This window comes from Natrix helvetica (assembly GCF_964273705.1).
Source record: "Natrix helvetica genome assembly, chromosome: 2".
Classification (NCBI taxonomy): Eukaryota; Metazoa; Chordata; class Lepidosauria; order Squamata; family Natricidae; genus Natrix; species Natrix helvetica.
Window position 1 is genome coordinate 15,609,227 of NC_138552.1, and position 17,450 is coordinate 15,626,676.

Here is a 17,450-nt window from a genome sequence, read left to right on the forward strand (position 1 = left end):
TGGTAATTGTTTTTCTTTGGAATCCGTTGGAGATTAATACGTTTGTGAGAGTGTGTGTCTTTGTCGGCTAGGCGTTTGGTTCTGGAGATAAGGGTCTTGGCTACAGAGTTGATCTGTGCAGGGTGGTGATGGGATTGTGTGTTTAAGCCATTGGATTTTTTGTAGAGCCATTGGATTTTTTGTAGATTAGGACGTCCAGAAAGGGAAGTTGGTTGTTTGCTTCTATTTCCATGGTGAATTGTATTTTGGGATGTAGGCTGTTGAGATGTGTGAGGAAGTTGTCCAGTTTTTCTTTCCTGTGTGGCCAAATCACGAAAGTGTCATCAACATATCTAAGCCAGAGTTTGTGTTTGTGTTCAGATTTATCTAAGGTGTTAGTTTCAAAATGTTCCATGTATAAGTTTGCGATGACAGGTGAGAGGGGTGATCCCATGGATGCTCCTTCTATCTGTTTGTATCTTTGTCCATTATGGATGAAGTATGTGTTGGTTAGGCAGTGGTTGGTCGGGTCCAGGATGTGTTTAGGGAGGTTGTGTTTGTTCTGGGTAGCTGTCAAGGCTTCTTTTATAGGCACTTGGGTGAAGAGGGATATGACATCGAAGCTCTGGATTTTAGGTTTTGTTTCTATGAAGTGGAGTGAGTGTATAGAAAGACGGCAGCTCCGACCACGCTTTAAGCTGAAAACACCAGCCTGAAGATGGATCGTGAGACCTCGCTGAAATGTTGCCAAGACAATCTCAATGTTACATGGGAAAAGACCCAAATACAACAATACCAGCATATACATACATACATACATACATACATGCATGCATGCATGCATACATACATATGCATGAAGAAAGTAATGTCCAAGATTCATTTTAAAAAGTTAATATATACTGTTTCTAAACATTCTCAGTATCGAGCGCTTAGTGATTCCTATGTTTAAAATAGACTCATACTATTAATTTTGTGGTTTTCAAACATTACAACTGTATTGGGTTATTTATTTAGTAGATGGCAACTGTATTGGGTGTTACTGTCCAAGATATTTACACTGTACAATGTGCAAACCCATAAACAGAAAAAACATGCCAGAGATAATTGTATTCTGTGTTTTGTTAAAGGGAAACTTGCCAAAATATTCACACAACTCTCTGATGGTTCAAGCCCTGAAGACTAACTTAACAGACCCAGATGTCCATATTCTCTTCTTTGATGTGGAAGCTCTGATTATTCAGTTACTAACTGAGGAAGCCTCCAGGCCTAACACAGCCCTTATTTCCCCTGAGAATTTACAGAAAGCATCTGGCAGCTCTGACAAAGGGAGTCCCTTCCTGGCTGGCAAACGAGCCGCAGTCCTGCTTCAGCAGGTCAAAGAAACCGTCAAAGAAACAATCAAAGAAAACATAAAAGAACGTCTTTTTGACGAAGATGATGAGGACGAGGAAGCCAGACAAAGAAGAGAGGACGGCGACCCCGAATACCGGTCTAGCAAATCAAAGCCATTAACTCTCTTAGAGTATAACCTAACCATGGACACAGCCAAGCTGTTTATGTCGTGTCTTCACGCTTGGGGATTGAACACTGTTCTAGATGAACTTTGCAGTGAGCGCCTAGGGATGTTGAGGCCTCACCGTTCTGTCTCTTTTGGCTTGCTTTCAAGAGGCGGCCACATGTCTTTGATGCTCCCAGGGTATCATAAGCCTGTAGGCCAGCGACCCTCGAGTGTTAGCAAAGACATTGTAAAGCCTGACCCTCCGACAGAGCGACACATCCGGGGGATGTACAGCATTTCACGTGCAGTAACAACCCAGCACCTCCTTTCCATCATCTCCCTGGCAAACACCTTGATGAGTATGACCAATGCAACTTTTATTGGAGAGCATATGAAAAAGGGGCCAACCAGGTACCTTTATCAACTTCATTTACTAGTTGTTCATCTCTTGTTTTCTCTCCCTTCCAGAATTCCATACTACACTGCAAGCTTGATTTAGCAGTCCGTGACACAACGGACCAAATCCCCGTCCTCTGTGTGAATGGGTGTAAAAATAATGCCAGTATTGTCATGCCCTTTGTTTGTACAGCAATGTAATGATGGCATCATTTGTGTAACGATATTGCTGTGGGTGTCGAGGTGTCTGATTGAACAACCAGGAGTAATGGACACCTCCCTCTCTTAGGTCTGTCCATTAAATAGAGGTTACATTGTGTGTGTGTCTGTGTGTGTGTGTCTATATGAGCTGTGGTGGCACAGTGGTTAGAATGCAGTACTGCAGGCTACTTCTGCTGACTGCTGACTGCCTGCAGTTAGAGTCTCACCACCTCACGATTGACTGAGACTTCCATCTTTCCGAGGTCGGTAAAACGAGGAGCCAGATTGTTGGGGGCAATATACTGACTCTGCAAAACTACTTAGAGAGGGCTGTAAAGCACTGTAAAGCGGTATATAAGTCTAAGTCCTATTGCTGTTTGTATTTGCCGGAGATCATAATCCGGCAAATACAAATATATACAATAAATTGTATTTAATTTGTTAAATTATTTGTTGAAACTAAATTATGATATTATATTATACCGTGTTTCCCATGTTTCCCCGAAAATAAGACAGGGTATTATTTTCTTTTGCCTCACGAAATATGGCGTTAGGCTTATTATAGGGGAGGGCTTATTATTTTGTGGGGCAGGTGAGAAGCGAGGCGCGCCTTTTACCTTTCCAGCTCCGTCGCGTTACAAGACCCTTGTAAAAAAAAACCTCGCAAGTTGAACTCATGAGGTATTTTTTACAAGGGGATTCACTGGACAAAAGGGCAAGGAACGCAACGGACCTGGAAAGGTAAGAGGCGCGCCTTGCTTCTCCTCCCCCCACCTGCCACCCCTCACTAAAGGGATGGCGGGGAAGGGAACCAGGCAGGCTGCCTTTACCATTGGGGTGGCCCGTGTTTTTTTGCACGAGAAGGAACAGGCTGGAGGGGATGATCGCATTGCTGGCCTGTCGCTGTTTTTGCGGCGGACTCTTTTTGTGTGGGAGGGAAGAGCGGGAGGTGGAAGCACTTTGCTTTGCCTGCTGCTGTTTTTGCGGTGAACCCTCTTTTTGCCCCACAAGCTGTACCGGTAGGTGGTACAGTGGTAATGGCGGGGACCGGTTGCGCATGCACTTAAATAGTTGGGGGCGGGCTTATTTTTTGGGGAGGGCTTATTATGGCACATGCTCTGAAAAGCCCGATTGGGCTTATTAGCAGGGCATGTCTTATTTTCGGCGAAACACGGTATTATGCTGTTGTCTTACCTCATATGCCCTATCTTGTACTATATTCTCTCTTTGATCTTATTCACACAATTTCATCCTGCCCTTCCCAGCCAACCCTGTTCAAAGTCATTTGTTTGTACAATCGGCTTGCTCCTCTCAGGTGTTCTTTGTAGCGCTTTGTCCTGCTCTCAGAGCTGCTGCTTTCTGGGACTCTGGCACTCAGTGTTCTGCTTCCACTAGCTCTTCTTGACCGACAGAGTCTGGAATATGTCCCTTCTGCCATTGAGGGTGGGGTGGACTAGTCCCATCAGGCTGAGCTGGTTCAGTTATAACACCCTTGAAAACACCTTGAATTGAATCCAGGAGCAAAGTCAGTGCAGCATGTGGAACAGTGGTGTAACACAGGCCACCAAGAACTGCCCATGCTGCTGCTTTTTGGCTGCGCCAAAGAGCCGTGGTGGCGCAGTGGTTAGAACGCAGTACTGCAGGCTACTTTCTGCTGACTGCCGGCTGACTGCAATTTGGCTGTTCGAATCTCACCTGGCTGAAAGGTTGACTCAGAGTTCCATCCTTCTGAGGTTGGTAAAAGGAGGACCCAGATTGTTGGGTGCAATAGGGTGACTCTGTAAACCGCTTAGAGAGGGCTGTAAAAGCACTGTAAAGCATTATATAAGTCTTAAGTGCTATTGCTATTTTGCACCAGCTGAAGCTTCTGGATATTATTCAAGGGTAGCCCGATGTAGAGCACATTGCAGTAGTCCATGTGTGAGATGACAGGCTCTTGAGTGACAGGAACTCCCAATCTAGGAAGGGGTGCAATTGGCAAACAGCACGTGGTTATACAAAGGCTCTCTCATTGAGCAGGAGTCATGAATCTAGGAGAACTCACACATTGCGCACTGGGTTTGTCTGGGGTAGTGCAACCCCATCGAGAACTAAAGATGTTAAAAGTCCCACAGCCGGAAATTCTATGCACCCACAAAGCCACTACAATGTTAAACAGTCATTAAAGAGAGTCTTCATAAGAACCATGGCAAAAGTCTTCATCTGCCTCTCCCACAAAGAAAAGCAAAATAAATTCTGGAAGAGGGTAAATATTTTCTAGAAAATGATGAAGATTTGGAGAAAACAAATGGGCTAGAAAGAAGATGGGGGGGAAAACAGTACTGCAGATCGGTGTAGATAAGGTGGGACTTTCTAATATGTTTTCTTAAGACACCAGGCTCCAATATGAAAGTATAAACAATCTCCTTTATGGGCTTAGTTATAAATTCACAAGTGTTGTATTTGTAGGCCACCTAGACCAGGGACTCCTGACCTTGGAAGAGTGAAGACTTCTACTCCACTTGCTAGTCCAACAACACAAGGACTGATTAAACAAGGTAATGAATATGAGGCTTTTGAGAATTTGTGAACAACTATGCTATAGGCAAAACTTGTTTGCATTATTTTTTTCAGCTCTGAAATATAAGCAATTTATTGAATTTGAGTTAGAGTTTAGATCACTTTTACAAAACCTGAAATGGAAAACACATTGTTTTTGGCAATGAGACTTGAGACGAAATCTTTGATAATGGTAAGAAAATACTAATATCTATGAAAGTGAAGTCTTCTTTCTATGTGCAATATTTGAACCCATAAATATTTTTTTAAAAGCCTACCACTCTTAGGAATTTTACTTCCTATCCAACTTGCATTTATCCATCATTCTCTTTCAATGCTTAATAGGAACTATGAATTTGGAAATATTTTCTGTTACATTTTACAAGTGGATTCAGGATCAGCTTGTTTTGGGGTGAAACTGGCAGGTGACAGCTTAATTTCTTATAGATTGCAATATCAATTGACATTTGACCCATCTGTTGGAAAATAGCAACTGCCTTGGTCAGATTTTTGTTCCATTTTTTATGTTTATTGAAGTACTTACAGCTCCTTTTAATCCAGTAGTAACCTTAAGGGGGGGGGGGGCATATATTCAGTTAAAATGTTCTTTTCCCTTTCACCTTTTCTATTATTGATGCTGTATATGAACTTTCTCTAGTGTTTTAGCACCTGTAAGCTGTAAGTTGTCCTGCCCTAATTTTTTTAAGTAGTTAAAAAAGTGAAGGATTTTACAGTGTGTGCAGAAAATAAAGCTTAAATATTTATTTGCCTGCATGCAAATGATTTATAATTTATAGTAAATGTTGCAAATGCAGTCCTCAGCAAAATTAAATCCATTTTTAAAAATCCAAAAAAAGCAATGCTAAACAATACATAAACCTAACCAGTAAGGACTAATAATACAATATCCTTAATTATAAAAAGTTCCAAACCAGTTAAAAACCAAGTTAATAATAAAGGAAACCTTTAGCACAGTTTGATGTTTCACTGAGTCAAATTTCTACAAACAGAAACATCAGCTAAAAGCTTTTGTTGATTTGTGGTCACCTACTCAACTGCTCTTCTAGATGGACAGAAAAGTAGCTGTTTTCTGATATTGTATGCACTTCTCCAAAAATGAAATGAAAGTTGATTAATTTATTGACCAAAAAAGTTAGCTCACTATTTTTTTATAAAACCTCTCTCATTGATGTTTTTTTTTAAAAAAATATGCCATATAAAGTACTTGTTATATTATACATTATATAATAGTATGTGTTATAATAATGCCAGCTAAATGTCAGGAATTGTTAAGTGTTTAGTCTGTAGCACCATCACACAAGCAGCTGCAATGGGCCAAGTACATCCCCATCTACAATTTTTTATAATTCCTCCACCACTGCCATCCCAAAATATCATGGAATCTCGCATGATTTTAGCAGTCCCATGCCTTTGATATTATGTTAAGTGTTTTGCAGTTTTGACTTCCTTGGCAAGGTCGTGCATGATTAAACATCTTGCAAGATTTCTTCTTTTGCTCTGTGGTGGTTGTTTATTATTTAGGCCCTAAATTTTAGGGCATCCATGAGTAGTGGCATGGGCTATCGTAGATGTCTTCATAACCATTGCTGTTGTGTTTCTAACTCCCGTTCGGTCTTCACTAAGCAGATCTACAGTTAAGAGTTTTTTTTTGTTTTTTGTTTTGGTCTCATGACTTTCAGTTTTATTTCTCTCATTTTCCCCAACAAACGTTCAAAGGAATAGAGTAGAGTAGAGTAGAGTAGAGTAGAGTAGAGTAGAGTAAAATAAAATGAATAGACTAGACTAGACTAGGAATAGACTAGACTAGACCAGACCAGACCAGACCAGACCAAACCAGACTAGACCAGACCAAACTATAATGAATAGAATAGAGCAGAACAGAACAGAACAAAACAGATATATGGAATGGAATGGAATAGAATAGAATAATTCCTTTTTCGGCCAAGTGTGATTGGACACACAAAGAATTTGTTTATGGAAGCTCTTGGTACAGGTGCAAGTAAAGTAAGTAAAGCACAAGTGATTGTGTTTGTTCATCATTCGTATACAAGGAATGGTGATCAGTTTCACAACTGAGCCATTATAAAAAGTTACATCCTGTGCCATGTGAGGAAAAAAAATGTGTGCAACTAATTTTGCTTCCCCCCCCCCCTATAGAATCTATATCCCCATTACCAGGACTTTCTTTTTCTAACCAAGGTTAACCCCTTCAGCTGGCAGGCATCTTATTTCTCCAAAATGAGAAATTGGTTATTTAATGATTTTGCAAGTGAGGTTAGTACTAATCCCAGTGCATAGAAAAATCAGTTACTTAAAAAATCAGTTACCATTACTTTGCTACGGTTATGTTTATATGTCTTTTCATTTCTTCATTTTTATTGTTGTAAGTTGCCTAGAGTATCCTCATGGTGAGACAGGTGGCAAATACATTTAACGAGCAAATTAATAAATAGAAAAATCAGCAACTTTACCTGTATTTGTTAAAATTTGGAATCCAACTGCCTTTTATTCAGAGGCAATTGTGTTTGTGTGCCAGGGAAGTGGATAAATTCCACATGTGACTAGTTAATAAAAAGTTTGTCATTCTATCTGTATAATAGCATGTGTTCTAGACAGAGGGACTTCAGCTGGCACTTTTTACCTTTTTTCATTATGCTTTCTCAATTTGAAATGCTGAACAGTTACAAGAGAAGCAAACTAGGGAACTGTGCTTTTCTATTTCCTCCCCCCCCCCCTTCCTGAGATATATTAAAGCCTTCTAAAATAGTTTTATCCTACAGTCAAGTTTAAAAGCTGGATCAATTGAAAGCTTTATTTTTCTTATTTTGCTTTTAGTGGTTAGAAGAATTCAGTGTAAAGTAAATATTTTGATAACTGCATGGTGATGTGATGCAAGTCCCTGAAAAACAGACACATAATTTCGGTAGCATTTTTTTGGTGAAATTGCCCACAATGGAAGTACATTTTAAATGAAGCAATTGGAGTAGTGTTTTTATCTATCTATCTATCTATCTATCTATCTATCTATCTATCTATCTATCTATCTATCTATCTATCTATCTATCATCTATCCATCCATCCATCCATCCATCCATCCATCCATCCATCCATCCATCCATCCATCTTGATTAGAGTGGGATGGATGGATGGATGGATGGATGGATGGATGGATGGATGGATGGATGGATAGATAGATAGATAGATAGATAGATAGATAGATAATCTCTAACATCACTTATTGGAAATTCACTTATTAAGCTTCTAGTTAATTACTTCTCCAATCTAATAGTAAATATTAGGGAAATTAATACTATTTTTGGTAAAAGAAATAGTAAGAAAATAGCATTGCATATATTTCTCTAATCAAGAAATTGTGTCCCAGATGACTTGTTCAACTTAAGTGTTTCTTAATCAACTTCTATTACTCGGTACTGCCTTTGTCACACACACACACACACACAAACACAAACACAAGCACATACAATTTTGCTGGCTTTGGTTACTTGTAGCACATTTAAGACGCGGCGAACAGAGCCTGCATGCAATCGATTCATGCAGTGATTATTTTCAGGTTGCCGGAGAGTCCAATGCTGCTGCCCTGCTATACACAAAGCCAGCTGTTGTTGTTTTCAGTTGCATTGATTGGTATAAACAGTGACAGCCAGAGAGGCTGGTCTCTTTCTCTCCCCCCCCCCCCCATCCCCGATCACAAAAAGAGCCCAAACCTCAGTATCGCACAGTGAAGTTTCAGTCTGGAATTCACGTGCATATTTGGGGAAGATCTTTGCATTTATCAGTCTGAATCCTTCTCCCCCCTCCCCCCTCCCCTCTTTACATGAAGTGCATCAAGCCTGTTTGCGCATGCCACCGTGATGCATTTGTGTGGAAATCATACATGCTAGTAATTTTGATGCAGATGTCTTAAGAGTAACAAAAGTAGTTCACTGCATGAAAACCAAACATACAATACAGGAAACAATACGTAATCTGTTCTGCAGCCTTGGCCTATTGTCACCCTGCAATGGAATAAAGGAGAGGGATTAATTTGAAGATGCTTGTGCATGACATATGCTAATTCTGTGCAAGAAGGAAGTGTCAGCGAGTGACCTCTAAATCTTAACATTGACCTCTGGTTGTAGAATGGTGTGTGCCATAAGGTCTGCCTGCCCTTTTATATGATAATTTGATTCATGAAGCATTAGTGAAGCCATAAAGTTTATGGCTGCCTTTGGACTGCCTCCTCGTTTAGGGAAAAAAAAATATCTAAGAACCCCTCCACCAGTCACAAAGTTGTCCACCATAAAATGAAAGAAGTTTTAATTCGGCAAAGGCTATTTTTTAAATCATCGATTTTTAAAGACGGGGATTGCCTGAAGAGATTCGTTTTCAGAACTTTAAGTTTGCTTCGCTCTCCAGCCAATTCTGAAAAGCCAAGGCTAGGCTGTTTTTTGAAGGGGCCATAATATGAATTCACTACTTGCATCTGGTTTGTTAAAATAATAATTCTGTATGAAGGACACACACTGGTCATACTGAGATGTATTTTCTGTCAGTATGCCATGGATTCTCCCATTGCAAACGAAGCCATCATGCGCTTTGGATGGCTGAGGGTGTTGTTTGAACTTTCCAATCTGATGTGTCATTTATATTTATCACAGAGGTTACATTTTTGGGAGGGATAGTTAAGGAAGCACCAGAAAGGATTGGTTTTTCAGAGTTTGAGAAAACATACCGTGTTTCCCCCAAAATCTTATTTTCTAAAGGTCTTATTTTCTTTTGACCCCTGAAATAAGCCCTTGGCCTTATTTTCGGGGAGGTCTTATTATTTTCGAGGTGCACGAGGCCATTTAACTTCGGCCCGTGGACCAGCTGATCCAGAGAGGGCCGGAAGTTCTGTCTCTGTTTCTAGCACACTTTTGCCAGCAGTCGCGTCGCTGGGCCTGCCGCTCTTTTTGCGGCCGCCCCTAAGAGAAGGGGCGCGGTAGCTAGGGTTTGCGGGAGTGGCCTCTGCAAGGCTGTTCCGCGTGGATGGCAGGTTCATACTGGGCATGTGGGGCATGTTCCCCCCTTCCTCTCAGGAAATAGCGGGGACCTGCTGCACATGCGTTTAAATATTTTAGGAGAAAGCTTATTTTCGGGGAAGGACTTATTTTAGTGCATGTGCTTGAAAGCCCAATTGGGCTTATTATCCAGGGAGGGCTTATTTTCAGGGGAAACAGGGTAGCGTACATATAAACAGAAACAGGGGTTTTTTCCTTTTTCTTTTTGAGATCAAAGTGTCTTTACTCTCTTCATTTGCCTGTGTTTGGTAGTTTTAAGCCTGTTTTAGGATTTGTTCTACATGTTTTGATTTTTTTAAAAAAAATCCAAACCCCTTGACTATTTGGAATACAGGCAACTGTCCATTTTTGGATAAAAGGGTTCCCTGCAACCTCCGCCCCCCCCCCCAAAAAAAAATCCAGGTTGGAATTCTCAAAATGCCCATTGTGACTTCCTTTTGCCCATCCCAACGGATGGCTAAGGTTAACCCATACAATTGTTCGCTCAATAAGTCATTGTTAAACAAACCACAGCTTAGATCAATGTCAGGGTTCCAAATAGCATCCAAAAGTTAATCAGAGTCCAAGGCAAAGTATTGCTCTAAGTTCCAATTTATTAAGAGAGCCACGTTGACACATCTGGGAAAACCTGAATCTGAAAGCTTCCCACACCCACAAGTCCATCACACGGTCCAATCTCCCACTGCCATGCTGGCAGTTCCACCCATCCAGTTCTGGTCAGGTGCAGAGGTGCAGAGACAAAGGATGACCTTGGCTTTCTAGAAAGAATTTTGTTTTGGCTACATATCATCTCACTCCTACAATCCCTCCTCCCATTTTCCCACAATAGAAAATGCATAGTAAAATAATAGAAAGTGTGGCAGGCCAAAGACCCAAAAGAAAAGATGGCTGCAGGCCTGGCAATCAGTCAATGGACAAAAATGCACTTGGCACCTCTGAATTCAGATCTGGCAGAAGGTGTCTGAGAATCACATTCTGGGGCACCCCAGTCACCAGCTAATTTATAACCGACTTATTTTTTTCTATCCTGGATACATTTCTTAAAAGGTTCTTTTATAGTGTTTCAGTGAATATAGAGATTTTGGTTTTACTCTGTTCTTTAATAATAATACTAACCAATTTTTTTTTTCATTTCTGGAACTGTCTCTCTTCATTTTTCCTCTTTTATTTCTTCTTTTCCTGCTCAAGTTGCTCCTGCTGTTTCTGCTAGTACTGAAGGAGATCATTCTGGTCCTGTTCCTCCTTTACATTCCTGTTTCTTAGTAAATGAAGGTATTCTCACCACTGTTCTTTCTATTTTGCCTTTTCTTTCTCTCTCTTTCTTTTGCCTGACTTGCTCTCTGGTTGTGTTATGTGCTTCTCTTATATTAGATGCATCCATTCTCCAAACTATTTAAGCTCACTTAGCAACTTTTTATTGAAAACGAATACATTCATTCACTTAGCAGTCTTTATTTATAACCAATACTTCATTTAGTTTGTTAAAAGTAATTCCTTTTCTCGGCATTGGCAGGCTGATCATGATGCGGGGGCTCAGTGGCTGAGACGCTGAGCTTGTCGATCAGAAAGGTCGGCAGTTTGGCGGTTCGAATCCCTAGCGCCACATAACGGAGTGAGCTCCCGTTACTTGTCCCAGCTTCTGCCAACCTAGCAGTTCGAAAGCATGTTAAAAATGCAAGGAGAAAAATAGGGACCACCTTTGGTGGGAAGGTAACAGTGTTCCGTGCGCCTTCGGCGTTTAGTCATGCCGGCCACGTGACCACGGAGACGTCTTCGGACAGCGCTGGCTCTTCGGCTTTGAAACGGAGATGAGCACTGCCCCCTAGAGTCGGAAACGACTAGTACATATGTGCGAGGGGAATCTTTACCTTTACCATGTCTTTTTAAAATGACAATCATATGCAGTGTTAGGTATTAGAGTATAAGAATGCAGAGATTTTAAAGTTTCAATAGAAGGAAATATTGTAGATCAGGATTGAACTGTGGGGTTTTTGGTGCTTTCTAAGCTGGGTTGTTTTATTGCAGATATTTCATTATCCAACTAGGTGACTGTGGCACTGATGATGTTGCCTACTTGGGTAATGAAACATTTGCAAGAAAACAGCCAGGTTCAGAGAGTACCCAGGCCCACACATTTTAAAATTTGTTAATTCTCTTTCATGTAGTGAAATGAGAGGTCAGAGGATGACAAGTGCAATTTAGTTAATATCCTGATTGATGATGCTTTTAATCTTTTGAATTCAAATAATATTTGTAAAGAAAATTTTGGCATTGTAAAAGGAGAAGAAGGTATGCATGAATGGTTTTAGAAAAAAAACAAGTCTGTTTCAGAATTGCATTTAACCCGTATATACTGATCAAATAACAATTTAACGTGTGGTGCTCCAACAAATAAAAACTTCACTTTGTCAGGATCAATGGAATAAAATGGATTCTAAAAGAGGATGTGTTGTGTTGGTTTTAAATGATTTCTAAAACACACACTTTGTACATGTGCATGTGTGCGTGTGTGCTTATGTGTGTGTTCGCATGTGGATTGTTTCCAATTGTGTCTTAATCCCAGTGGAATGGATTTCAAGGAGTACTTCCCAGAACAGATTTGGAAGATTGAAATTGAAATAAAGAAATAGGATGCTGTATGTCACCCTACAACAGCTTGTCTCAACCTTAGCAATCTTAGGATGTGTAGACTTCAACACCCAGAATTCAAGCTGCCTGGGGGAATTCTGGTTGTTGAAGTCCATACATCTTAAGATTGATAAGGTTGAGACACACCGCCTTATAATGTATTGACTGACTTTCAATTATGTATGTACATTATTCAGAATATAACCAGTTTAATAAATAATAAAGATGGGTTTTACAACTTAATACCATATTGTATCTTACCATGTTCTTGTCATGCCAAGAAGGATTTACAATTAAATTAACTGCTAGATTGAAGCTTTCCTCTAATGAGCAGAAATCCAGTTTCCCTCCGGAGTAATTGCAGAATCTGCCATGCAGTTGAGTTCAATGGGGGTAACATCTCTCAGTTTTATTAGGATAAGAGAGTTTTCTTTCAGACGTCTTGATTCTAAGACAGGGGTCTCCGATTGAGATGATTACAAGGTCTGCATGAAGAGTAGCTCATTTCACTTAACAATTAGATGTCAATCTATAATCTGTAGCCCTACAAATGTGACACAGTTGTAACTCCCAACAGCCCAAGTCTGGCCAAGGGATACGCCATCAGAAGAGCAGATGGTCTACTGTAGACAGAAGTTTTTTTTCAAACAGAAGCTTCAGGTTTTTTTTCCAGAACAATTACAGAATTGCACTCTCTCTCAATCTCTCTCTCTCTCTCTCCTTCCTTCCTTCCTTCCTTCTTTCCTCTCTCCCTCCTTCCTTCCCTCCTTCCCTGTCCTTCTTCCTCTCTTCCCTCCCTCCCTGTCCTTCCTTTCTTCCCTCCCTTCCTGTCCTTCCTTCTTTCCTCCTTTCCTGTCCTCCAGCCCTCCCTCCCTCTCTGCCCTCCCTCCCTCCCTTCTCCCCCCCTCCCTCCCACCCTGTCCTTCCTTCTCTCCCTCCCTCCCTCCCTGTCCTTCCTTCTTTCCTTCCCTCCTTCCTTCCCTCTTTCTCAGTCTGTAACTGTTTCCTTCTCCTTCAGTGGAGATTCTCAAATCATCCAGGTCATGGTTTTCCGAAACTGAGGAAGCTTCTTACACGAGAAGCAAAACATTTTCAAGGAGAAAAAAAAAACCAAGAAAATCCAGTTGCCTTTTAGGAAAGCACCTTTGGAACTCTCTTTCCTTCCTTTGCCATCCAGACCTTCTCCAGATGGGGCACCCAGTCAGAGCTCCAGCCACTGAAACTACACAATACAACTCATCCTTCAGATATCTTCTAAAGTTGGCTTCCCCTGCTGCTTTCCCTTAGCTGAAGTGGAGAAATTGGATCTGCCTTCGCGTTTATACTCCTTGTCAACCTCATCCTATCTTTTCTTGGACTGAAAAGTTGCTGGAGTTTCAGTTTTTTTTTAAATTATGAATAAAAATAGACAGTACAACATCTAGACTCTTGTACATTGGCCCAGCAATACATTTATTGTGAAATCAATTCCTTTTAAAAAATAATGGATTGGTGTCTATGATAACCAGCACTGAACTTACACTTTTAATGGTTTATTTAAACATTGAACGTAGCAGTATGTGTCTTTATCTTGTGGATTTAATAGCTAGTGTAGAGTTAAACTTTGGGAATCTGTGTATTGTTTAATTTCTATTACATATTGCCTCTGATCTGCTCATAAATTTCCACTAAATAGATTTATATTACGAACTAGTTTATTTATTTGTTATTATGGTTCATCGCACAGTCAGCCAGATGTTTAGACTGGGTTTGGCATTTTTATCCAGCTATAAATTATTATTTTATACCTTCTTTTTTATCTACATAAGTTAAGGCAGGTACATGCCTAATGTTCCTGCCTTCTGTTTTTTTTTACCACAACAGCAATCCTTTTCAAGATTCTAAAAATACTGTTTTCTTATCTTTTATTATATTTCAGACTTGTATAAAGGAATGTATAAAGGAATTTTAGAGAGCGAAGAAAAAGTGACTTAGAAAATATTTGGAAGTATCTTTTAGCTCAGCAGGGTCAAATTCAAGGCCCGCGGCTGGATTTGGCCTGCAGGGTGCTTAGATCTGGCACATGGGGCCACCCTGGAAACAGCGAAGGACTGGCCCGTGGTGCCTCTGCCAGTGGAAACGGATTTCGGGAGGCCTCCTAGTGTCACGACGTTTAAAAAGTTTGCTAGATATGAACTGACTGAAACTGACACTAAAGAGTTAAACTGAGAAAGAGTTATTGCGCAGGTCATAAAAGTTATCTGAAAGTGATTTATTGCGCATGTCTTCACACATTCCAGAGAGAAGGAGAGAGAAAAAGAGAAAGCTTCTGCTGAACTTTTGTCCGGCTGCCAAAGCTGGCAGACGGAACTTTTATTATCAAAATGTAACAATTAGTTAGCTTCTGTTTTATTTACTTTTATTATTTTCGTATTGAAGTTTGTTTATTAATTAGAACATGCTTTCAAAGACTTTATTCTTTTCTTCACATCTTAATGCACATGCTGTTGGAAATCAGCCCAATCCATAGACCTCATTTTTCTTCAGGGTGATTTTCCCCCTGACACCTAGGCTCCATTTTCGGCTGTTACGTCCCCCTGCAACCTTCTGCCAGCAAAAACGGGACCTGGGGGCCCACATGTAGGGCTCCCCAAGCTCCATTTTTTCTGGCAGAGGGCTGCAGGATGCTGTCATAGCTGAAAACGGGAGCATTTTTTTGCTGGTAGAACGCTCGGGCCACCACAGGCGCTCCCGACATGAATGACGTCAAGCTGGCCATGCCCATCATGGGAACAGCTGTCCCCCCAAAGTCATACACACAACCCTTTTTTAAAAAATACATTTTTTAGTTTCTATTTTTCTACAAACATATCATTTGTGAACCGTGTGGAACCAGAGTTACATTCTTGTACAAACAAAACAATACTCTTCAAATTTAACACAATTAACAATCTTATAAACTTTTAGTAGTAATACACATATTTTGTTGAATTATAATCTTTCCCTAATTATTCCATAGTTCAGTATAATATTTTAAGCCGATCTCCATATTCTTGATATTACTCCTTTTACTACAGATAAAATACCAATAAACATATTTGTTATGTTTATCAGACTTAGATAATTCTAATAGTAATGCACAGATTTATATTGAATTATAATCTTCCCTTGTTCCCTTTTCTGATTTTTAGTTATGCATAACATAACTAAAAACCCTGATGCAGCCCTCAGTGAAATCGAGTTTGACACCCCTGTTTTATCCAAATTGTTGAGGGCTAAAAGCATGAATATGTGAAGTGATCTAGCATATTCTTGAACTACAAAGATTTTTCATTGTTCTACCTTGGTGGGTTCATAGAAAAAGGGATTTAAAACCATGAGACAGCTACCTTTCCCTAAGATGTAGAAGAAAATTAGAGGGCATTTATCTATAAAACTCTTATCTTCCCCTCTAATGGAACCAGATCTCTTTCTGCCCCTGACATTAATCCTCAACACCCTATACAACCCTATACAAAATATTTCATTTCCAGATAACTGTGCAGGTAAGCTGTGCAGGTGCAGGATAGGATTGCAGTCATTGTGTTTGTGTATTGCCTTGGTAATCAAGCTCCCTCTGTAGATGGAAAAGAAGTTCATTGATTGAACTCCTGATTTTTTTGATGGGAAAAGAAGACCTCTTGTGTTAGCATCAGTCTTGTGCTAGTCAGTTGAGACATCTTGATATTTTCAACAATGGCAATGCTTCATTGTGAATACATATTATTTGGTCAACCTCAGAGTCAGATTTGGGATAGTTTGTCATTGTTCTTTTCCTTCTTTTCTCATTGATTTACTTTATGATCCTGTAGATAGTGGAGAATTACCAGTGGAAAGAAATACTGTATGTTTCTGAGTATAAAATGCACTCCCCTCTCCCCAAATAAAGTGGGTGGAAATGTCTGTGTGTCTTATACTGTGAATGTTGCTGAAGCCCTGCCCATCCACCATCCCCCACCCTTCGGCCTCTCCCTCCCAGCAATTTGCCTCCTTGCAGCAAACAGCAAACAGCCTGGTCTGCTTTAGCACAGCCTGAATTAGCACGAGCAGCTGATTGGTGGTTAGATCTGCCTCCAGGAATACTTCCTCTCAGCTGTTCTAGGCTGTGGGGATCGCCGCCACCCATCAGTGCTGGCACCACCCATCACCTCTGTCACCTTTCAGCTCCTTCACGGACCCCATTTCAGGCCTCTGCGCATCTTGTTTTCAGCCTCCGCATGCCCCATTTTCAGCCCTTTCCAGGCACCAGGGATAGGCGGCGACAGTGATCCCCACTGCCTATGCTGAAAATAGAACGCGCGGAGGCCGAAAATGGGGCACGTGGAGGCAGCGATAGGTGGCAGCAGCAATCACTACATCCTGGAACATCTGATAGGCGGTATTCCGGGAGGCCAGTCCAACCATCAATCAGCTGCTTGTGCTAAATCAGGCTGTGCTGAAGCTGACCAGGTTGTTTGCTGTTTGCTGCAAGGAGGCAAATTGCTGGGAGGGAGAGGCAGATTTTTTTTTTTCTTAAGGGTAGTTATGAATGTTCTCTCCATGTCCCCATTTATAGTTGTTGCCAAACAATACCTTCTTATTTTTAAGCAGCAAACCCAGTTCATAGATTTAGATACCCTGTTCCAATACCCTATGCCAGGGATGCCCAACCTTGGCAACTTTAAGACCTCTGGACTTCAACTTCCAGAATTCCTTAGCCAGCTATGCTAGATGGGGCATTTTGAGAGTTGAAGTCTAAAAGTTGCCAAGGTTGGGCACCCCTGCTCAAAATGAATCAGGAATTACTGGTGGATTATACTTTTATAATGATGTTCTATGTCAACCCTTCTTCAAAGTGTCCACTAAACAAAAAGGTTTTTTAAATAATATTTGTTTATTTCTCAGCAAATGATATCTCTCTTTCTCTCACACACACTACACATATACACACAGGCACAGGGAGAGACAAAGAGACAGAGAGAGAATGTAATGGTTATAGTTTTCATTTTTTTACATTTGTATTCATAGTCTCTTTGAGCTGCAAAAGCTTTTCTCGGATGGAACTGCATCTTTGGATCTAGGTTCAATCTTTTTATAGCAGTGGCATATGAGATTAGATTTTGACAGGG

General features: G+C 40.6%; 1 protein-coding gene across 3 annotated transcripts in view; it reads left to right on the forward strand.

Annotated features, from left to right (window-relative positions):
* WDR7 (WD repeat domain 7) overlaps positions 1–17,450 on the forward strand; it is a 273,050-nt gene that overhangs the window by 52,564 nt on the left and 203,036 nt on the right. For 2 of the 3 annotated variants that reach the window (XM_081943578.1, XM_081943577.1), the window contains exons 15-17: positions 1,110–1,891; positions 4,526–4,614; positions 10,885–10,968. In XM_081943578.1, the coding sequence (XP_081799704.1) occupies positions 1,110–1,891; positions 4,526–4,614; positions 10,885–10,968 (955 nt within the window). The remainder of the gene's footprint in view (positions 1–1,109; positions 1,892–4,525; positions 4,615–10,884; positions 10,969–17,450) is intronic. The other variant, XM_081943579.1, reaches the window with a different exon arrangement.